Source organism: Bos grunniens, chromosome 22 (genome assembly GCF_055505025.1).
Source record: "Bos grunniens cultivar Pamir isolate PY7600 chromosome 22, Bosgru_T2T1.0, whole genome shotgun sequence".
In the NCBI taxonomy this organism is placed as follows: domain Eukaryota; kingdom Metazoa; phylum Chordata; class Mammalia; order Artiodactyla; family Bovidae; genus Bos; species Bos grunniens.
The window spans coordinates 31,784,035-31,808,512 of NC_141186.1; the positions used below are offsets into that span (position 1 = coordinate 31,784,035).

The 24,478-nt window shown below is 37.9% G+C and overlaps 1 protein-coding gene across 38 annotated transcripts in view; it reads right to left on the bottom strand.

Annotated features, from left to right (window-relative positions):
* LOC147348250 (uncharacterized) overlaps nucleotides 1–24,478 on the bottom strand; it is an 888,338-nt gene that overhangs the window by 770,272 nt on the left and 93,588 nt on the right. For 2 of the 38 annotated variants that reach the window (XM_086366826.1, XM_086366819.1), the window contains exons 5-6: nucleotides 19,070–19,119; nucleotides 15,440–15,582 (exon numbers count right to left, since the gene is read on the bottom strand). The exons of 34 other annotated variants lie outside the window; for them this stretch is intronic. Coding sequence is in view for 2 of the 4 variants with exons in the window: in XM_086366819.1 (XP_086222945.1) it covers nucleotides 19,094–19,119 (26 nt within the window). In the remaining 2 variants the exon portion in view is untranslated. Of the gene's footprint in view, nucleotides 1–15,439; nucleotides 15,583–19,069; nucleotides 19,120–24,478 lie in introns of those variants that run through there. 2 more of the 38 variants (XM_086366824.1, XM_086366818.1) reach the window with 1 other exon arrangement.

Sequence of the window (24,478 nt, forward strand, 5' to 3'; positions counted from 1 at the left end):
TTTGAATCTTGGTAACATTCCCCTATAAATTTAAATGCATACAATTATTTTTTAACCAAAAATTAAGAAAATATCACCTCCAGGAGAAAATTTTATGAGTATTAAGGAGAAAAACTAATTAAAGTACCTGTTAATATAAATAAACCTTTTGTTATCTTCAGAGAACAAAATTAAACAGAGACACAGTTTTTAGCCTGGCTAATGTGATTAACAAGATAGTGAAAACAAAGTAGGAAAATTTTTAAGTATCAAGTTTTATCATTTTGATGGATGAACACTGCAAGTAATCAACAATTCAGAGAAAAGTGTTTTTTAAAGTTTTTGCAAGAATCTTCTAATGTGAGCATACACAAATTCTATTAAAAGTACATATAACAGTAGTGGTGTAGGAAGAAGTGTCAAAGATAATATAACATCTAAACAAGTGACTTACAAGTTAAAACACACTTATTTTCTTAGTTAAAGTGGATTTTGCCTTTTACTGCTGTGAAAAATTGGGGCAAATTATACAGCATTTTTGAAATATTCAAGAGCCCTTTTAAAAAATGTGATTTTGGAAAACCAGAGCAAAGAATATGCACTCAGTAAATGTTTTTAAGAATTAAACTGAAATGATTAATTCAGCACTACACAGACCAGGTGACAAAGAACAGAGGCTATTTTAAAGGTAATTCATGCTGAAAAACAAATGGTTGAAGAAACAGGAGCTTGTATTACAATCTATAAAACCTCCAGTACATCAATATGATAGGGTAATAATATCTCTATCAGCATAAATTTAGGCCTCTTATATTTATCTGAGAAGAAAAATACAGTAGGCTGTTAGTGGCTAAGTATGTGAGCAATAATTCATAAGTACGCCTAATCCCTACATAGCACTGGATCATCTTAGGTGGATGGTTTCAACATCGTAGGTAGGAAAGGACCAATATTAAATTTATAAAGATGCTATGAGACAAGCTGAACTAAGGTAAAACATTCTTAGAGAAAAAAATTTTAATAAAGAGAAAATAATTTAGTTGTAATCTGCAGATTGGACCTGAACTGACGTTTATTAAAGATAAACAAATAATTATTATCTCCCTAATACTGTTCCCATTTTAAATCTCCCTAATATTGTTTCCATTTTAAATCAAGAACTCAGATTTTGTGCCCAGCTAAAATCCTGAATTTCCCAGGCTCCCACCTGGTTCTAATAGACCAGGAAAAAAAGTTCTGTGCAATGAACTTTTAGGGAAAACGAGGTTATCTTTAAAAGGAATAGGAACTGCCTTTGCCCTGAGCATCATGTTTAAGCCACACTTTTTTGAATTTTCTTACCTGCAGCCATAAGTCATCCCTAACCCAAACAGGGGTCTGACATCTTACAAGCAATTTATTGTTATGAAATAGGATGTCGTTTCAAATTACATGAATAAACCAGCACATATAAGCTAACTAGCATAATAAACTTTTAAAGCTGACAGTAGCAGTATCTTAATGGAGCAGAATTTCCAAGGACTACAAAATGAAGCTTTGTTTTCTCTTTCTCATGAATGCAGGTGTGACAATAAACTCTCTCTAGCCTGACTCAGAGAACTTCCCTGGTCAAACTGAGATAGTTACTTAAAAATAAATAAATAAATAAACTATTCATGAAGCCAAGTAACAACTTGGGTGGGGTGGGGGAGGAATCTAGGTTTCAATATAACCAACCAGCTTGTAAGGAATATAAAAATATTTTACCTGGCCTGTGGTTACTTATTGAATAAAAGGCAAAATGTGCTTTAAAAGGGCTTCCCAGGTGGCGCTAGTGGTAAAGAACCTGCCTGCCAACACAGGAAACATAAGAGATGTGGGTTCGATCCCTGGGTCAGGAAGATCCCCTGGAAGAGGATTTGGCAATCCTTTCCAGCATTCTTGCTTGGAGAATCCCATGGACAGAGTTAGCCTGGTGGGCTACAGTCCATGGGGTCACAGAGAGTCAAACACAACTGAAACGACTTAGACATATTTTTAAAATGAAAATTAATTGAACAAAGCTTAATAGAAAGTTTTCTTTGATAGAAAACTTTCTTTAATAAAAGCGTATGTCTAATGGATTAGATCAGCTGACTAGATTAAGGCACTGTGATTAGACAGTATCTCCTTGTCAGGTTACTTTCCAGAGACAATATGACCAAGTCACTCCTTACTTTTCAAATCACTTATTGGCACAAATTGAATCACTTCTTGGCACAAATTAAACCACTTCCAACACAACCTTAAAACACTGAAACCTGCGAACTGAAGCTTCTTCAACTTAATTCTGTATCTCTCATTGTCTAGTCTGCCAGGTGTCTCCCTAAATCCATGGGGGAGGTTAGAGGATTTGTTCATTTTGAATATCCACTGATTCTTATTTTGATTTTTCTGGGATAATGATTATGTTGTTTGAAAAGAGTATAGAAGGTTTAAACAGGACAAACTTCTAAACACACCACATGAGGTTATAACAGAAAAACATAAACATCCCTCATGCTTTATTAAGTGAAGATCATTCATATTTTTGAGTTTTTACCTGGGAGTAAAACTCCTCCAAAAGATTGTGCCTTTTAACCTACACCAATGTCCAGTTTTGGGGTGCTTTTTCAAAATTATTTTAACCAAAAATAATATTCAGATTTTCCACTTTCCACAGGGCACATCCTGAAAAAGTATTTTTATTTATAGCATTATACATAAAACCTATAAATGCTCTGAACAGTATGGGTTTGATATGTCTGAAGGTTGTTTTTTTTTTTTTTTAAACTTATATTCACAAGATCTTCCAGGAGAAATATACGACAATGAAGTTAAACTTCAGCTAACCTTCTAGACATAACTCTCAGGTACTCCCAGATTTACTAGTGATCAATTCTCCACACTTGTGAAAAACGTAGAATAGTCTCTGACACTTTGATATACAAATTCCACTTTTAAAATTACGATGTTCACAGAGTTGCTGGAAAGAATAGACTTCTTCATTTGTGAGAAGTAGAGAATAGAGAAAAGGTAACAAGGGAATTTTTTAACATGTGTTTTCTGGACAGCAGGCAAGCAACCAGTTATTTCTGGAACTCTTTCATTGCATTAAAATATCACAGAGCCAAATTCTGCCCTCAAATGATTTTTCTTAAACTTATTTGAGTCCATATGTTTCTAGAAGCTGAATTTGCTTCAGTGCATCTCAAGGTCTAATCTTGCTGTTATTACACAGACAGAATCTCCATGAAATTGAATTTTTGTTTATGTAAGAACAGTGTATTTGAATATTTCCTGAAGCAAAATGTGGGCAAAGACTGTGAAGAATTAGGGTTAGTGGAAAATAAATTGCAGATCATCAAAACATCTCTGAACTCACTAATTTTTCTTACAAGATTTCTCCTTTACTTGGAGAATGTTTTTTTCTTCTTTTACAGGAGGACATCTGAGAACACAGAAAGGAGTATCTAGAGGATTTTTATTTAAAGGTATCTCTTAAAAACTTAACAATGTCCCTTACAATTTCTTTTTAAAATGTTTTAATCTCCATTTAGTTATTAAATAAAATACAAATTTCTATGTAAAGCATCGTCAGTGCAAAATAAGGAAAAAGAAAATGTAGACTGTAAGTAATTCTGCTTAAAATTGTTATTTTTCACAGTCTGGTTGCCAATTTAATACCATATGGCCATTAATTGTGCAGTATAAAGTAAAATATTATGTGCTTTTCTGTATAATTAATGAATCTTAAATTCAAGAATTTAAAAGAGGCAAAAATTATTCTACCAGATTCCAGACATTCGGGAACCTCTATATAATATCACAAATCTTCTTTTAAAGTTTCTGAACATTTGTCATTTTCCTGTAAAGCTATATTCATCTTCATACCAAAAGTACCTGTTTCATTTTTCAGATAATAAGGGGGAAAAAAAAAAACCTCTCCTACATCTGCACAAAATATGTCTATCCTCATTAGATCCATTTTTTTCAATTAAATTCAAGTTTCTCTGTCCAAAAAGCATAAATCTGGGTATTGATTTAACTATAAACTCATGAAACTCCCGGTAGTCTTCTAAAACCATTTTACTTGGATGAGCATATAAGCTTTTAAAATATCAAGTTATTCCAGTATTTAATACACATAACTGCTTCCAGAGGGCTAAAGGCAATAAGGCACAGCTGCCCATTCCATTTGAAGAACAACTAGACTGCTAGCCAGTGTCTCACCACTTTGTTGTTTTTTTTTTAAAGCGTTTGCTTCTATTTTATTCAGTATGAGTTTGATACCTTCTGAACATGAACCATATCACCAGCAGCCAAAATCAATAACCTATCTAATCAAGGCCCTATAAACTAACAACAGACCCTTGGTGCTCTGTTCCTATAAAATGTAGTTCATTCGAAGTCTTTCCTTCCAAACCAGTCTAACTCTAAATTTATTATCCTCTTCTGACAAGGTTAGAGCATTGTCTACCCTAGACTTCTAGAAAGACCCTTTTGGGGAGAAAATCAATTACCTCTTGAAAAGAAAAAAAAAAAGACCTCTCTGAAATTTTTTTCTTTGCTTCATTTTTTTTTTTTTTTTGAGAGCAAGGAATCTTCTCCATGAAACTTTCATACAGCAAGCAGCTACTTCTTTTCAAATAAAAATCATGTGTAAATATTTCACAGACATGTCTCTACTGTGAATTGCACAATATGAAAAGGAGATGTTAAAGAAATATTTCCTTAAATCAAACCAAATAAGAATATAAACATTTTCCTAAATCCATGAAGTTTTGAAGTCTAAGCCACAAATTCTCCTTGTATAAAACATCATATGTTTTTCTGATATCCTGTAAGCTGTGGCTGAATAGCCTTCTCTCAATGACTTCATAATGTATCTGATACTCATGTTTACTTTAAGCTTCTTCAAATGATATTTTCCATCTTAAAAACTGAGAAGGATTTTTGCCTTGAAAGATTATTCATAGGTAGCAATATAAGCAAAACCAAAAGTTTATCCAAATTTTCTTTTCTCCCCTAGATCTGTGACATTAAACACATGTGTGCAAAAACCCTTTAGATGATAGCGATTTTCCTTTTATATTTTAGGTATTTAATGACTCTTTCTCCTCACTTTCACTTTCTCCTCAGTTAGATACGCACAGCTACTAAACTGGATGGAGACCAGCAAACTCAGAAAACAGCTAGAAAACTTGAATCAAATGTCAGCAAAGACACTGGTATGAATTCCACATGTTACCCATTGTTTCTTGATAAAACATAATCAACAACTCCCTTTAGAATAGTGTATGAAATTAAAATTCACTTTAAATATAACAAGAAAAGTGCTAATAAACTAATGGACAGGCAGAAATGATACTATTTATTGAGAATACTCTTTTAAGTAAGCCAAATGTTAGGAAAGAGAGGCCATAAATAAGTATTGATATGGAAACATTAATGCTGATGTTGGCTACCAACACCAAGTCTAAACGGTATTCTTATCTGCGCTCATTGATCTTACCAGCTTGTGTTCTTTCAGGATCTACGGATGGCCCCATATATCAAAGAGCTAATCTCTTCTGTTGCTTTTGTTTACTGGCTTTGCATCTATTCTCAGCTTTAGTGCCAAGTTTTCAGCGAAAACTTACACAGTCCAGTTTATAAGCATCTGACTCCTCCTGATGGTATAATCTCTATGTGCTGCTTTTCTTTAAAAGATGCCACATGCCACTTCTGACCCACACTCCACAGGTTCTGAGTTGTTTCAACACCAGGAGTGATGAATGGTCCTTATCTACTACTACTTAGTTCCCTTAGGACTAGGTACACAGTCAACACAGCAGCTGGAGGAAGGAGAATGATCTGTGGCTGGGAAATATTGAAAATCACTAGCCTGTATGATGACTGAATCTGTGCCCTTGAACTTTTCAAGCCTTCTGACTAATACTCTAACCAAGATATCCAAAGACAGAACAGGGAAGCATGAGAATACTTTTTCCCCTCAATTCACAATACATGAGTCTTACAAGGAGTGTTCCCGGGTGACTCCAGGAGACCTGGGTCTGATTCCTAGGTCAGGAAGATCCCCTGGAGGAGGAAATGGCAACCCACTCTAGCATTATTGCCTGGAAAATTCCATGGACAGAGGAGTCTGGTGAGCTACAGTCTATAGGGTTGCAAAGAGTTGGACACAACTGAGTGACTGAGCACGCAGCTTTAAACACAAAAATGCTTTATTTTCCACTACTTAAAACTGCTTCAGTAAGGGTGGTGGTGTTCACTGGGAGTATATCTCTCCAAGATTTGAAACCATCATCTTTTTCACATTCAGAAGGAGCTCAAAATCAATACTTTAGCCACTCTCATTACAAGTTGTGCAAGTGATCCTTGGAAATCAGCGATAAGATGACATTAGCACCACCTACAATGACCACAGGCTTCTTCCAGCATGAAGCCTATCACTGCAGCCATCTCCAGCACAGCCCATTACCATGAAAGATTTAGCAGCCAGAGTGTCATAATGCAGTCAGTGCTGATGTTCATCTGGATCTGTGATGCCCATTTGTTCCTTTAATGCTCTTTATGCTGGCAAGAAAGCTGATCCCATTTTGTTGACCAAATATCCAAGAGATATAGATCTCCAAGTAGGAGAAAATCCAGTTTCCTTTAGAGGAAATTGAAGGGAGAACACTGGCCATATTTTTCCCAGCTCAATCTTTTAGTCACCATGTTCTTACAGGCATTTTACTATATTTATATTGTTCAAAAGACAGTATATAACTCTCCATGTCCAAAGGCTGTGAAAATATAGATTCAAATGCATTTTGAAAATCTTGCATTAAGGCATGACCTTTATTTTCAGGTATAACATATCACAAGATTATTTGTCAATATTAGAAGATGCTAGCATTCTGCTCAAATGTTATTTAAATACAAAAATTAACAACTATATATTCTATACCTATTACTGTGTATCAAATAATAAGCATGTTTCCACCAATATGCCTATTTAATATTTACTAGGTAACTACAGTTTTATATGTAAGGATATAGAACTGTAATCTCCAACACTGTAGCCAATAGCCACCTGTAACTACAGAGCACTTGAAATGTGACTATTCCATTGTTGTAAGTATAAAATACATCCCAGGTTTCAAAGACTAAATACAAAAAATGAGAGAATGTTCATGTGGATGACATGTAGATTTGATAATATTTTGGGTATGATGGGTTAAATAAAATATATTATTAAAACTAATTTTACCTGTATTTTTTTTACATTTCTCATGGAACTACTAGAAAATTTTAGTTACATATATAGTTCACATTTAAGGCTTACCCTGTATTTCTGTTGGACAGGGATTATGTAGAAGATAAGTCTAGTTCAGAGATCACCTAAAGCAAAATATATCCATAAAATACAACAATTTCTAGCTTTACTTATTTCCAGTATTCTCTTTCTCTGGAGGAAAAGGAAGAAAAGGTCTGTTAAGACATTTATTGTACAAACTTTGAACCTTAATGATCTAGAATGTACTAATTTGCTCTAGGTAAAAACTTAATGTTAAAGATTAGAAAAGAAAATTGCCACTTTTTAAATTGCCACAGCCAATTTTGACAAGTTTGGAATAAAAGGGAACTTCCTTAACATGATAAAAGGCATCTATGAAAAACATACAATGAATATCATGCCTAATTGTGAACGAATGAAGGAACTGTCCTAAGATTGGAAACAAGGTGTAATTGTTTCTCATCACTTCTTTTCAGTGTTGTACTAGAAGTTCTGTGAAAGTGAAAGTCGCACAGTCGTGTCTGACTCTTTGCGACCCCATGGACATGTAGCCTGCCAGGCTCCCCTGTCCATGGAATTCTCCAGGACAGAACATTGGAGTGGGCAGCCAATCCCTTCTCTGGGGGCTCTTCTCAACCTGGGGATGGAATCCAGGTCTCCCACATTGCAGGTGGATTCTCTACCATCTGAGCCACCAGAGAAGCTGAAGAATACTAGAGTGGAAAGCCTATCCCTTCTCCAGTGGATCTTCCTGACCCAGGAATCCAACCAGGGTCTCCTGTATTGCAGGTGGATTCTTTACCAGCTGAGCTACCACGGAATTTCTTAACAATTCAGTTTAAAAAAAGAAATTAAAGTCTTCTATATTGGAAAGAAGTCTCTCAGTCGTGTCCAACTCTTTGCAATCCTGTGGACTGTACCTACGAGGCTTCTCTTGTCCATGGGATTCTCCAGGCAAGAATATTCAGACTTAAATTGAATAAAGTAGGGAAAACCACTAGACCATTCAGGTATGACCTAAATCAAATCCCTTATGATTATACAATGGAAGTGAGAAATAGATTTAAGGGACTAGATCTGATAGATAGAGTGCTCGATAAACTATGGACTGAGGTTCGTGACATTGTACAGGAGACAGGGATCAAGATCATCCCCATGGAAAAGAAATGCAAAAAACAAAATGGCTGTCTGGGGAGGCCTTACAAATAGCTGTGAAAAGAAGAGAAGTGAAAAGCAAAGGAGAAAAGGAAAGATACAAGCATCTGAATGCAGAGTTCGAAAGAATAGCAAAAAGAGATAAGAAAGCCTTCCTCAGCGATCAATGCAAAGAAATAGAGGAAAACAACAGAATGGCAAAGACTAGAGATCTCTTCAAGAAAATTAGAGATACCAAAGGAATATTTCATGCAAAGATGATCTCAATAAAGGACAGAAATGGTATGGACCTAACAGAAGCAGAAGATATTAAGAGATGGCAAGAATACACAGAAGAACTGTACAAAAAAGATCTTCATGACCCAGATAATCACGATGGTGTAATGACTGACCTAAAGCCAGACATCCTGGAATGTGAAGTCAAGTGGGCCTTAGAAAGCATCACTATGAACAAAGCTAGTGGAGGTGATGGAATTCAAGTTGAGCTATTCCAAATCCTGAAAGATGATGCTGTGAAAGTGCTGCACTCAATATGCCAGCAAATTTGGAAAACTCAGCAATGGCCACAGGACTGGAAAAGGTCCGTTTTCATTCCAATCCCAAAGAAAGGCAATGCCAAAGAATGCTCAAACTACCACACAATTGCACTCATCTCACACGCTAGTAAAGTAATGCTCAAAATTCTCCAAGCCAGGCTTTAGCAATATGTGAACCGTGAACTTCCTGATGTTCAAGCTGGTTTCAGAAAAGGCAGAGGAACCAGAGATCAAATTGCCAAAATCTGCTGGATCATGGAAAAAGCAAGAGAGTTCCAGAAAAACATCTATTTCTGCTTTATCGACTATGCCAAAGCCTTTGACTGTGTGGATCACAATAAACTGTGGAAATTCTGAAAGAGATGGGGAATACCAGACCACCTGATCTGTGTTTTGAGAAATCTATATGTAGGTCAGGAAGCAACAGTTAGAACTGGACATGGAACAACAGACTGGTTCCAAATAGGAAAAGGAGTACGTCAAGGCGTATATTGTCACCCTGTTTATTTAACTTATATGCAGAGTACATCATGAGAAACGCTGGTCTGGAAGAAACACAAGCTGGAATCAAGATTGCAGGGAGAAATATCAATAACCTCAGATATGCAGATGACACCACCCTTATGGCAGAAAGTGAAGAGGAACTGAAAAGCCTCTTGATGAAAGTGAAAGTGGAGAGTGAAAAAGTTGGCTTAAAGCTCAACATTCAGAAAATGAAGATCATGGCATCTGGTCCTGTACTTCATGGGAAATGATGGGGAAACAGTGGAAACAGTGTCAGATTTTATTTTTCTGGGCTCCAAAATCACTGCAGATGGTGACTGCATCCATGAAATTAAAAGACACTTACTCCTTGGAAGGAAAGTTATGACCAACCTAGATAGCATATTCAAAAGCAGAGACATTACTTTTCAACAAAGGTCCATCTAGTCAAGGCTATGGTTTTTCCAGTGGTCATGTATGGATGGGAGAGTTGGACTGTGAAGAAGGCTGAGTGCCGAAGAATTGATGCCTTTGAACTGTGGTGTTGGAGAAGACTCTTGAGAGTCCCTTGGACTGCAAGGAGATCCAACCAGTCCATTCTGAAGGAGATCAGCCCTGGGATTTCTTTGGAGGGAATGATGCTAAAGCTGAAACTCCAATACTTTGGCCACCTCATGTGAAGAGTTGACTCATTGGAAAAGACTCTGATGCTGGGAGGGATTTGGGGCAGGAGGAGAAGGGGACAACAGAGGATGAGATGCCTGGATGGCATCACTGACTCAATGGACATGAATCTGGGTGAACTCTGGGAGTTGGTGATGGACAGGGAGGCCTGGAGTGCTGTGATTCATGGGGTCTCAAAGAGTCTGACACGACTGAGCGACTGAACTGAACTGAAAGAATCTGCCTGCAATGCGGGAGACCTGGGTTCAATCCTTGGGTTAGGAAGATCCCCTGGAGAAGGAAAAGGCTACCCACTCCAGTATTCTTGCCTGGAGAATCCCACGGATGGAGCGGCCTGGGGGATCATAGAGTCCATGGGATCGCAGAGTCGGACACGACTGAGCGACTTCACTTCACTTTCACAATAGTATCAAAAATAACATGTTTAGGAATAAACTTAACAAAAATGTTCCACAGCTGTACACTGAAAATTACACAAGATTGGTGAGAGAAATAAAAGAAAACCTAAATAAATGGAAAGACATTTCATGTTCATGGACTAGGATACTCAGTACTGTTAAGATGGCAATTATTCCCAAAGTGATCTGTGAATTCAGTGCAATCCCTTTCAAATTTTCATCAGATTTCCAGAATCAACAAGCTGATGCTAAAATCTATAATGAAGTGAGAAAAATCTAGAACAGCCAAAGCAATTTTGAAAAAAAAAAAAAACAATAAAGTCGGAAGACTTTCACTTCATAAGTTTGAAACTTCACTGTAATTTGATTACTACAGCTCTCAAGATAGGGTGAAACTGACATAAGGATGGACATATGGGTCAAAGTAACAGAGTTGAATCCAAAAATGAATCCTTATATTTTCAGTTAGCATTCACCAAATTACCAAGCAAGTACACTGGAGAAATAATAGCCTTTTTAACATATGGTGCTAATACAATAAACTACCCAAAAAAAGAAAAACCAGAAACATAGCAGACCTTTATTTCATAACATATAAAAGAGAAAAACTTCAACACTTTGACTTAGGCAAAATATTCCTAGATATGACATCAGAAACATGTTCCATGTAAAAATAATGATAAATTGTACTTCCAAAATTCAAAATATTTGTGTTTCATGAGATTTCATCAAGAAAATGAAAAGACAAGCAACAGACTGAGATAAAATATTTGCAAAGCATTTATCTGACCAAGGACTTATATCGAGAACATACAAAGAACTCTTTCACTCAAACATAAGACAAACAACTCTATCAAAAATGGCTAAAAGATTTAAATAGATATTTTATCAAAGAAGATGGATAATAAGCATATTAAAAATGCTCAGCATTATTATTCATTAGGAAAGCACAAATAGAAATCATAATGTGATATTATACTCACTAGAATTTTATACACACTAGAATGGCCATAATAATAAAAAAAAGACAATAATACTGGGGAAAATGTGGAGAAACTGGAAGCTGCATACACTGCTGACATAAATGTAAAATAGTACAGTCACTTTGGAAAACAGTTTAGAAGTTCCTCAAAATGGTAAACAGAGTTACCGAATAAGCCAGCAATTCCACTCCTAGGTATATATCCAAGAGAAATGAAAATAATGTATATCCACACAAAAGCTTATACATGAAAGTTCTTAGCAGCATCATTCCTAATCACCAAAATTTGTAAATATATAAGTGTTCATCAACTGGTGACTGATTTCATGAGTAAAATGTGGTTTCCCCTTATGATGGACAATTATTAAGCAATAGAAAGGAATGAACTATGGAATATGTCACAACATCGACAAAACAACAAAAAAAATTATGCTCAAAGAAATCTGCTACAAAAGGCCACACATTATGTGATTATATGATTAAATTACATGGTTCCACGTAAATGAAGTGCTCAGAAAAGACAAAACTATAAAAACAGAAAGCAGATTAGTGGTCTATAGGGATGAGAGGAGGAGCAGGGTGTGAGATGGATTAACAGTAGGGATGCTAAAAAAATCTTCTAAACCTCATTTATAGTGATGGCTGCACAACTTGGTAAATTTACTAAAAATCTTTGGACTAGTATCCTGGAAAAAGGTGAAATACCTGAAATGTCAAATTTAAAAAAAATTAAATCTTATAATCTGTCAGTTCAGTTCAGTTCAGTTGCTCAGTCATGTCCGACTCTGTGCAACCCATGAATTGCAGCACGCCAGGCCTCCCTGCCCATCACCAACTCTCAGAGTTCACTCAAACGCATGTCCATCGAGTCGGTGATGCCATCCAGCCATCTCATCCTCTGTCGTCCCCTTCTCCTCCTGCCCCCAATCCCTCCCAGCATCAGAGTCTTTTCCAATGAGTCAACTCTTCGCATGAGGTGGCCACAGTATTGGAGTTTCAGCTTTAGCATCAGTCCTTCCAATGAACACCCAGGACTCATCTCCTATAGGATGGACTGGTTGGATCTCCTTGCAGTCCAAGGGACTCTCAAGAGTCTTCTCCAACACCACACTTCAAAAGCATCAATTCTTCAGCGCTCAGCTTTCTTCACAGTCCAACTCTCACATCCATACATGACCACTGGAAAAACCATAGCCTTGACTAGACGGACCTTTGTTGAAAAGTAATGTCTCTGCTTTTGAATATGCTATCTAGGTTGGTCATAACTTTCCTTCCAAGGAGTAAGCGTCTTTTAATTTCATGGCTGCACTCACCATCTGCAGTGATTTTGGAGCCCCCAAAAATAAAGTCAGCCACTGTTTCCACTGTTTCCCCATCTATTTACCATGAAGTGATGGGACCAGATGCCATGATCTTCATTTTCTGAATGTTGAGCTTTAAGCCAAGTTTTTCACTCTCCTCTTTCACTTTCATCAAGAGGCTTTTGAGTTCCTCTTCACTTTCTGCCATAAGGGTGGTGTCATCTGCATATCTGAGGTTATTGATATTTCTCCCAACAATCTTGATTCCAGCTTGTGTTTCTTCCAGACCAGTGTTTCTCATGATGTACTCTGCATATAAGTTAAATAAGCAGGGGGACAGTATACAGCCTCAACGTACTCCTTTTCCTATTTGGAACCAGTCTGTTGTTCCATGTCCAGTTCTAACTGTTGCTTCCTGACCTGCATATAGGTTTCTCAAGAGGCACGTCAGGTGGTCTGGTATTCCCATCTCTTTCAGAATTTTCCAGTTTATTGTGATCCACATAGTCAAAGGCTTTGGCATAGTCAATAAAGCAGAAATAGATGTTTTTCTGGAGCTCTCTTGCTTTTTCAATGATCCAGTGGATGTTGGCAATTTGATCTCTGGTTCCTCTGCCTTTTCTAAAGCCAGCTTGAACATCTGTCACTTAAAACACTACAAAGTCTGGCTTCAACCTACCCAGGACAATTGAAAAAAAAACAAACTTTGTTGGGTATCAGTGTGGACTCTAGAATCAAAGAGATTTGGCTTCAAATCTCACTCTACTACTTACTAGCCGTGCAACTTGAGTGATTTCACCTCTCTGAGACTTACACTTTTCATCTACAAAATAGAGTTAACAGTATCTCCTTGCCAGATCATGGTGATAATTAGAGGCAAGGCATGCAAAGCGCTGAGCAAAGTTAGGCACAAAGTGCTCACTGATTGGTAGCTAGAATTATTAGCTACATCTCCAAATTATTTCCATGCTCTTCCAAAATGAGCTCAGCTTTAGCTCCTTTGGTTAAGGAACTTCCCTTAGGCATTCCTAATTGTCATACTGTATTATTATAATTTTCTTCACTAAAGATTGCTACCCCTCCTGCCCCATCAAAAGTACTTATTCTTCCAGCTCCACTAATTCCTATAGAGCATTCCATCCCACTAGGGATACTGTTCTCCTAAACTCCTCTCTTTGTATATACAACTCCTTTGTCTATGTACAACTCCTGTGATTCAGAAGCATACAATCACACGATTGCCACCTGTATTTTCTTGAGTGTATAATCTGACTCCTGTGCTACCACACTCCCCTGCTGCCTGAAGCCATGGATGATATCATGGGATTTTTGTCTGGCAAGTTGAGATGAAACTTCAATCTTTCTGTACCACACTTCCAGATAGCCTCAGTGATATGCGGTTTGATATCATTACTCTCCTGCATTGTGATTCAGTTTTTATGAGAATACATTTACATGAAGAAGTGCTCAATGACTGTAGAATAAAAAAATAAGCTTAACAAAGGTAAAAGTTCCATAAAACAGACTCAAAAAAATTAACTAGATTGTTGTTCTATCTTCTTTGGCTGCTAGACAAAGACCCAAATCTACTGCTTATTACTCTGTTTTCAAAATGTTCACACCCACGAAACGGACTCAGTAAAAACAGATAAGCACAGGAGTTAAGGTGTATCACCTACCTAAATTATAAAGAAATGCCAACTCTCTATATATACTGCAAACACTCAGTAGTGAATTTCTGAATAAAGCAATGCATGACATCACAATTAGTCTTCCTTATTAACAACTTAGCAACTTTCAATGTTTGAAAAACATAATCAGACATTGTAGAAAAATTTCCCCTTATTTTACCTCCTATCGTTCTTTCAAACAAAAAAAAATCAGACATTTTCCAAGAATTTAGACATCAAAATCTCAACCAAAAGACCTGTCTTTATCAAAAGAAATAACTGCTCTTGCTAGGATCTTCATTCTTCAGAAGATTTCTAAATTGCCCCCTTCCTTTTTAAAAAATACATTAGAATAGATAATGACCTACATCCTTCCACTTTTGTCACTTTTGATGGGATCTTCTCTTTTCAGCTTCATTTGTTACTCTTGTCTCTATCAAAATACCACTTCTTGAAATTTCTGACAAAATTTCTGGTTGCACTAGTTGGAGGCTGGGAGCAGCCTTTTCCTGGCCTTGCATCAGTACTGACCCTGTGTGCAACCTGAGGTAAAAATATCTCAAAAGTACAGGCAGGTGGTCCAGTGGTTGGGAATCTGCCTTCCAAGGCAGGGGATTCAGGTTCGATCCCTGGTTGGGAAACTAAGATCCCACAAACCATGTGGCCACTAAGCCTACGCACCACAGTGAAGAGCCAGAGTGCTGCAACTGAGAGCCAGTGCAGCCATAGATAAATGCATACCACACAGGGATCAAAATGTCCAACCCACCTACTCAAAGGCGTGCTGAGAGATAAATGAGACCGCAAGCATGAAAACCCTTCAGTGATTGTGGATAAAATTCAACATCATCATGAGGATCATTAAATTTCTTCCTGGGCGCTAAAGGGGTGGAACCCACCAGAGACAAATCCCCACCTGACCCCTGAAATTCAAAGGAACCACTGGATTAGTAGATTCAATCTTTTCTTTTATTCATTAAATAGAGAAACAGCCATCACACATTAAACTTGGATCTTTCTGTTTGGAAGGAGGCAGAGATTTGGGGCAAAAGGTTTACTTTGATTCTTGGCTCCAGTACTTAAAGCTTTGGCAGTCTGGCCAGTGTCCTCATCTGCAAAATGGGAGTGCATATCAAAGGTTATAAAACCCTTGAGTGCTACTCAGATGTAAATGCTTATCAAATATTTAGTAACTATGTTTCAAAAAAATTACATGTTCAATATTTGAAGAGCTCTAACACCTATTAGCTCTACTCTTTATTCCACTGTGTCATTCTAAATAAGTACTCTCCTGCGTTCTATCCTGAGCAAGAAATGAATTTTCAAAACTGATTAGTTTTGCAGGAACATAGAGAGAGATTTACAAATACACCAATTTGAAATGTGATTTCTTGAATAACTTGCCTGTCATTTTAACAGAATATGGGATAGAGGGATAAAAAGAAAGCTTCATTACTGTCCAGACCAATTTGACTCTTACAAAGCTAATTAAACATGTCTTGAGTATATAAAATATATCATCCTCAGATAACAGCATACTGTTAAGTTCTTCATCTTATTAAGAGCTTGCATTAATGTTCCTTCAACATAAATTTTATACCCAGACAGGTACTATTTGAGAAACCTCACAATAGGAATGACCTAAATTAGGGTGACAGAGGCAAAAGATGGATCACCAGGGCCTGTCTCAACAAGAAGAGGAATGGGGACTCGATCTTACATTATTGTCCAATTCTAATGTGCTAACATTATCTTCTGAAAAAAGCTTCCTTCCTCAAGCCATCAACCCCTCTGGGGCTCAGCATCAAGGTAAGGAATTTCACAACCCAAGGGACTAAACCCCATACCTCAGAGTCATAAAGTCAATGCTGAAAGACTCTTAGAGGTCCTTGAAACTTTATCCTTTATAAATAAGGAAAAAGAGACCCAAAGAGGTGACATGTCGGAAGTTATAGATTCTGATATGTAGCACAGCATCTTTTTCAGAGAAAAGAAAGTTAATGTAAGATAGTCACCAGAATGTATCTGAGTACTAAAAATAAAGCTTTAAAGATTAACCAATGACTATGAGTCTGTTTCTGCTTTATAGATAGGTTCATTTTTCAGACTTGTGATTGCCAAGGGGGCAGGAGGAAGGGAGAATGATAGACTGAGAGTTTGGGGTGATTACGTGCAATTACATTTAGAATGGATAAATAACAAGGTCTCACTGTACAGCATAGGAACCACACTCAATATCCTGTGATAAACCATAATGGAAAAGACTATCAAAAAAGAATATATACAGTATGCATATAAATGAGTCACTTTGATATATAACAGAGACAGGCACAACACTGTAAATCAACTATACTTCAACAAAAATATTAATCAATGGATTTCATCAATTGATCTGATGAGTCCATGGCTCTTACTTTCTATTATCTCATGCCTGTCCTAAGGCACCATCCTGGCTCATGTGTGAGCCCTAACATTTGGATATAGTCTCTCCAACACATTGCTTCCTCCAGCCTATATTTGAACACCCTTTTTTAATTTGGTGTGAATGCCCCCATTTTGGGGTGCTCTCTCTCCAAGAACCAGAACTGAAGCCAAAGTTTAGAAGAGCAGCACGACTTACAATCAGAGGCTAAAAGTGACATTTTACCACAATAAAAAATGTCACAAGATTTTTTTTAAAAAATCACAAGCATATAAATATACATTGTTTTCCCTGATAAGATTACATTCAAGCTATTAAAAGCCTTTTTATGTTCTTTCTTCTCTTTCACGTTCCCCAGATGTAGGCTATAGTACAATGGGACATTGACCCAACCACAAAAGTCTTCCTCCGTAATCTCTATTGCAGTGAATTGGAGCCATAGGAAATGCCCTATGACCTGAAGAGCTTCCCCAAACAGAAACTCCTGAGCATTAATGGGTAAATTTTCAGTATCACGGTAAAGTTTCTATAGAGTTGACATTTGAATGATGCTGTGACAGCTTTTTGTACCTTACATACTGTCAGTGCAACCATATTAGGGACCACTTCTGACTTTGTAAAGCCGTTTTAAAAAACTTGGGGGGGTGAGAATTAAAAAAAAAATACTTCACTGACATCCCAAGGGCATATGTACTAACAGAATAATGACCCCCCCTTTCAGGATCATTCCCTTGGCGGGGGGACGGGGGGGAAACGTGAGTGTACATGTACACATATATATGTACACACATGCGCACGTGCACACACACCTTCTAGGGATCTACAATTCCTTCAGGTTCATTAAAAGGCCAATGGAATGGCGACTTTGCATACATTTATAGGCTTCCCTGGTGGCTCAGAGGTTAAAGCGTCTGCCTGCAATGTGGGAGACCTGGGTTCAATCCCTGGGTTGGGAAGATCCCCTGGAGAAGGAAATGGCAACCCACTCCAGTACTCTTGCCTGGAGAATCCCATGGAGGAGGAGCCTGGTAGGCTACAGTCCAAGGGGTTGCAAAGAGTCGGACACAACTGAGCGACTTCACTTTCACTTTCATGGTCTGTAAGAGACACTTTTATTGAAATTCAGTTGTAACTGTGAATGCTTCAGACCAGATACAATTTTAACATTTTCTGCTACTGGAGTGGGAAGACCAAATAGCTATTTCAAATTCACATTTCCCTTTTCCAATTGAACGTGTCACTCCCCCTGGAACGCCCGTATGCCACGATACCTCTAGCTTTCCAACTCATTTTCATTGGAAAAATCTAAACATGAAGCAATACCTTCTACTCTACCAGTCACCGAGGATCCCCTTAGGGTATTTTTGTGTTGAAAGAAGTCACTGAGTATCAGACTGATAGCTTTTTGTCTTCCGAAGCTCATTGACTAAGAAAATAATACACATAAAGACAGCCTATTCCAACAATATCCCAAGGGGAAAATAGTTCATTGCCACTCACTTTTAGTGATGGTTTAGAAAGGGTTAGAGAGTTTTACCTTGGGGGTCTACAGAAGATAACATGCCAGTACTCTATGTTTTAAGGGAAAAAAGGAAGAAGAAGAATAAAAAAAGAAAAAAAAAACAACAGTGCCTCTTTAGGAAATGTAGAAGATATTCATTGTCACTTCTGATTAGAAGAGAGTTGGGAAAAAAGATTCCTTGGTAATAGATATTTCACTGAATGTGTACAAGTGCTTTACTAAATGAAACTCCAAAAACCAAAGGGGCATCAAATAACACTTAGGTATTCAAAGAACACAACCCATCCACACTTGCAGGGATTGTCAGTTCTAAAAACCACACACTTGAAATGGTAACTTTAAAATCCTCTCTCGAATTGTTTGATGACATTTGTTTCTTAATGTTATTGCCAACCAAGTGCTCAATTTCAATGCAGAAATATAAAATATGAAGGATAAACATATTTCTGCATCAGGTGCCATAACCATATCTTATTTTATAAATATTTTCACTTTCACCTGCTTAAAAGCAGTATAATTAGGAAAAGACTCAGGCAGCCTGGAATTATATTTCTGTTTACAATTTTATAAACACAGCTATATTTCCTTTTAGTGCTGTGATCTGCAGCTGTAAAACATCCTTAACACTATTAGTTAATAATCTGATTTTACTTACAAATGCTTCCTTCTTCCTCCACATCTAGTTCTTTAAAAATGTATTTGTACCTGTTTCAAAGAAACAGAAAAACGGTTCACTCATGTCCCAAAAGACAAGGTTTCCAGGCTTTGAGTTTAAAATGATGATAATATTAGGAAATATATAAAACAATGAGTATATGAAGAAAAATAAACTATTTAATTGATTATATGATGGGGGTATAAGCAATTATGTCTTCAGTTCAGTTCAGTCACTCAGTCATGCCCGACTCTTCGCGATCCCATGAACCGCAGCACGCCAAGCCTCCCTGTCTATCACCAACTCCCAGAGTTCACTCAGACTCAAGTCCATTGAGTCAGTGATGCCATCCAGCCATCTCATCCTCTGTCGTCCCCTTCTCCTCCTGCCCCAAATCCCTCCCAGCATCAGAGTCTTTTCCAATGAGTCAACTCTTCGCATGAGGTGGCCAAAGTATTGCAGTTTCAGCTTTAGCATCATTCCCTCCAAAGAAATCCCAGGGCTGATCTCCTTCAGAATGGACTGGTTGGATCTCCTTGCAGTCCAAGGGACTCTCAAGAGGCTTCTCCAACACCACACTTCAAAAGCATCAATTCTTCAGTGCTCAGCCTTCTTCACAGTCCAACTCTCCCATCCATACATGACCACAGGAAAAACCATAGCCTTGAGTAGACAGACCTTTGTTGGAAAAGTAATGTCTCTGCTTTTTTTTTTTTTCTTTTTTACAGGGTTGTCGTTACCATCTTTCTAAATTCCATATATATGCGTTAGTATACTGTATTGGTGTTTGTCCTTCTGGCTTACTTCACTCTGTATAATAGGCTCCAGTTTCATCCACCTCACTAGAACTGATTCAAATGTATTCTTTTTAATGGCTGAGTAATACTCCATTGTGTATATGTACCACAGCTTTCTTATCCATTCATCTGCTGATGGACATCTAGGTTGCTTCCATGTCCTGGCTATTATAAACAGTGCTGCGATGAACATTGGGGTACACGTGTCTCTTTCCCTTCTGGTTTCCTCAGTGTGTATGCCCAGCAGTGGGATGTTATCTAGGTTGGTCATAATTTTCCTTCCAAGGAGTAAGCGCCTTTTAATTTCATGGATGCAGTCACCATCTGCAGTGATTTTGGAGCCCAGAAAAATAAAGTCTGACACTGTTTCCACTGTTTCCCCATCTATTTGCCATGAAGTGATGGGACCGGATGCCATGATCTTTGTTTTCTGAATGTTGAGCTTTAAGCCAACTTTTTCACTCTCCACTTTCACCTTCATCAAGAGGCTTTTGAGTTCCTCTTCACTTTCTGCCATAAGGGTGGTGTCATCTGCATATCTGAGGTTATTGATATTTCTCCCAGCAATCTTGATTCCAGCTTGTGTTTCTTCCAGTCCAGCATTTCTCATGATGTACTCTGCATATAAGTTAAATAAACAGGGTGACAATATACAGCCTTGACATACTCCTTTTCCTATTTGGAACCAGTCTGTTGTTCCATGTCCAGTTCTAACTGTTGCCTCCTGACCTGTATACAGATTTCTCAAGAAGCAGGTCAGGTGGTCTGGTATTCCCATCTCTTGAAGAATTTCCACAGTTTATTGTGATCCACACAGTCAAAGGCTTTGGCATAGTCAATAAAGCAGAAATAGATGTTTTTCTGGAACTCTCTTGCTTTTTCCATGATCCAGCAGATTTTGGTAATTTGATCTCTGGTTCCTCTGCCTTTTCTAAAACCAGCTTGAACATCAGGAATTTTACGGTTCACGTATTGCTGAAGCCTGGCTTGGAGAATTGTGAGCATTACTTTACTAGCATGTGAGATGAGTGCAACTGTGTGGTAGTTTGAGCATTATTTGGCTTTGCCTTTCTTTGGGATTGGAATGAAAACTGACCTTTTCCAGTCCTGTGGCCACTGCTGATTGGATGCAATCTCAAAAACGACAGAATGATCTCTGTTCGTTTCCAAGGCAAACCATTCAATATCACAGTAATCCAAGTCTATGCCCCAACCAGTAATGCTGAAGAAGCTGAAGTTGAATGGTTCTATGAAGACCTACAAGACCTTTTAGAATTGACACCCAAAAAAGATGTCCTTTTCATTACAGGGGACTGGAATGCAAAAGTAGGAAGTCAAGAAACACCTGGAGTAACAGGCAAATTTGGCCTTGGAATATGGAATGAAGCAGGGCAAAGACTAATAGAGTTTTGCCAAGAAAATGCACTGGTCATAGCAAACACCCTCTTCCAACAACACAAGAGAAGACTCTATACATGGACATCACCAGATGGTCAACACCGAAATCAGATTGATTATATTCTTTGCAGCCAAAGATGGAGAAGCTCTATACAGTCAAAAAACAAGACCAGGAGCTGACTGTGGCTCAGATCATGAACTCCTTATTACCAAATTCTGACTTAAATTGAAGAAAGTAGGGAAAACCACTAGACCATTCAGGTATGACCTAAATCAAATCCCTTATGATTATACAATGGAAGTGAGAAATAGATTTAAGGGCCTAGAGCTGATAGAGAGAGTGCCTGATGAACTATGGAATGAGGTTCGTGACATTGTACAGGAGACGGGGATCAAGATCATCCCCATGGAAAAGAAACGCAAAAAAGCAAAATGGCTGTCTGGGGAGGCCTTACAAATAGCTGTGAAAAGAAGAGAAGCAAAAAGCAAAGGAGAAAAGGAAAGATACAAGCATCTGAATGCAGAGTTCCAAAGAATAGCAAGAAGAGATAAGAAAGCCTTCTTCAGTGATCAATGCAAAGAAATAGAGGAAAACAACAGAATGGCAAAGACTAGAGATCTCTTCAAGAAAATTAGAGATACCAAGGGAACATTTCATGCAAAGATGGGCTCGATAAAGGACAGAAATGGTATGGACCTAACAGAAGCAGAAGATATTAAGAAGAGGTGGCAAGAATACACAGAAGAACTGTACAAAAAAGATCTTCACAACCCAGATAATCACGATGATGTGATCACTGACCTAGAGCCAGACATCCTGGAATGTGAAGTCAAGTGGGCCTTAGAAAGCATCACTAAGAACAAAGCTAGTGGAGGTGATGGAATTCCAGTTGAGCTCTTTCAAATCCTGAAAGATGATGCTGTGAAAGTGCTGCACTCAATTTTGTCTTAGATTTCTTTTATTTCAATATCATATTTAAAGTAGAGTAAGACTTTTAAAAGAACAATCACAATACCATGAATTTACATGGTATGTGTTCACTGACTGGGCTTCCCAGGTGGTGTTACTGGTAAATAATCTGCCAGACAATACAGGAGACATAAGAGATGTGAGTACGACCCTTGGGTTGGAACGATCACCTGGAGAAGGGCATGACATCCCATTCCAGTACTCTTGTCTGGAGAATCCCCATGGACAAAGGAGCCTGGCAGGCCATAGTACATTGGGTCACAAAGAGTCAGACCCCACTGAAGCGACTTAGCACACACACACGCTGATCACAGACCAAGTGTTTTAATATCTTTTTATGTTCCAAAGACACCATCAAGATGAGAAGAGTAAAGACTGTTGGCCCCATTTTATGGATGAGGACAATGAAGCTCTTAGAAACTGAACAATGAAGTTCAGGAAGGAGTTAACACATTCCTTTAACACGTCAATTCACAGGACAGATACCCATAAGTGGTTTCATTGGGAATCCCTATAACTCAGATGAACAGGGTTCTTCACCCTGATAGCGGCAATCATCTCCAGTACCCAGTTGCTTTCTGCACTCCTAGAACTAGCCTTATGGGACAGCACTCAGAGGTATCAACACCCCAAAGAATCCCATCCCTCTTCAGCCCTCTTCAGTACCCAAATCCCTCATGCAAGCTTCTGGATTTGAAAACCTCAACTTCCCTTTGTTCCTCCAGTCTGAGGGGTAACAGCTGCTTGCTGTACTTCCTTCTGAACCACCAGTCTTCCCATGGTGCTCTAGGAGTCCTCCCATACCTCCTCAACCAATTTCCTTTCTGAAATTCTCTGTTGCAATATAGAAAGTTTGGTTCTGCTTTCCTGACTGGACCCTGAGTAATACAGACAGGTTAACCACAAAGTACGAAGTACTGATTTATACATTTCTCTCTCCATCTAATAACACAGAAGGTCTGATTTTCAAGTCTAGCCTGACTCAGGAAAGTTAACAGTTCATTCACATCATTTTATTACTTTGAGTGCTTGGAGATTTGCTACGTGCGGGCCTCAGGGGGACAGCACCTGGTTTCTTGTGATTCAAGTTCCAGTGCTAAATGGGCAGAAGGCTTTTCTTACGGACATTTCAGAGGAAGCCTCCCCACCACTGACATGAAAACACCAATACTGCACGTAGTTTATTTCACTCATGTCCTTTATAATTACTTCCAAACGTGTGTATTGCACCCAGGGCCACAAGGCAGGCAGTCCTATTTTTGCCGCGACAGTAAAAGGAATCTTGTAATCCATTACACCTTTAAACCACAGGCATTTGGGGCCAAGTTCAGAAACAAAGCCAAATATGGTTCAACTCTTCTAAGCCTCAGCTTCGTTTATATTTTGTTGTGTTTTAACTAACATCCTATTTCTAAGGATTTTAAGAGGTACGTGACACTTGGACAAGAAGTAGTTCCAGCAAAATAATATTCTGATGAGTTAAGTGTAAATGAATCAGAAACATGCAAACTATATTTCCCTTGAAATACACAGGGATTTAAAAGTTAATGGAAAAGTGCTGGCAACCCACATTTAGAGTTTTTATTGAAATCAGGATGTTTGAATAAACATTAGACATTCAAATAACTCAAACTGAAATGGGGTTCACCAATCCTTAATTAAACAGTACTTTAAATGATGATGAAGCATGTCACATTCACATTTCAGACTTAAAGCTTTACTTGGCAGACATGCTTCTGGTTCAAGAAACCTCTGCAGTCATGTTATGGCAACCAATTGAGATATTAAAACAGACAGTGAAGTTTTAAACTCAGTTTGGCAAGCACCATGAGAAAATAACTACCAATTGGAACATTAAAAAAAAAAAAAAAAGAGTGTCAGGAGTGTAATACAAAGTTTTGAAAGGAAGTTGGAGCCAGACACAGAATTTAGAAGGAATATGCCTTCTTAAATGGGCTAATAATGAGCTAATCATATAAGAAACTAGAGAGTGGTATGTGTCGAGGTTGCTCTTTTCTGTTTTCGATTGTAAGTTGAAGCTGCAAATCAAAATGGCTTGTAAGTTGGAAATGGACAGAAGTGTAATGGAATTTTTTTTTTTTTTTTAGTGTAATGGAATTTTAATTTCTCTGATGCCTAATGCTGGAATTAAGCTAGCAGTTGGCTAAGTGGACTTTCTCTGACCCACTGGTCAGCTTGTAACCACATTATATGAATTTCCAATGGATTAAAAATAACCCCTGG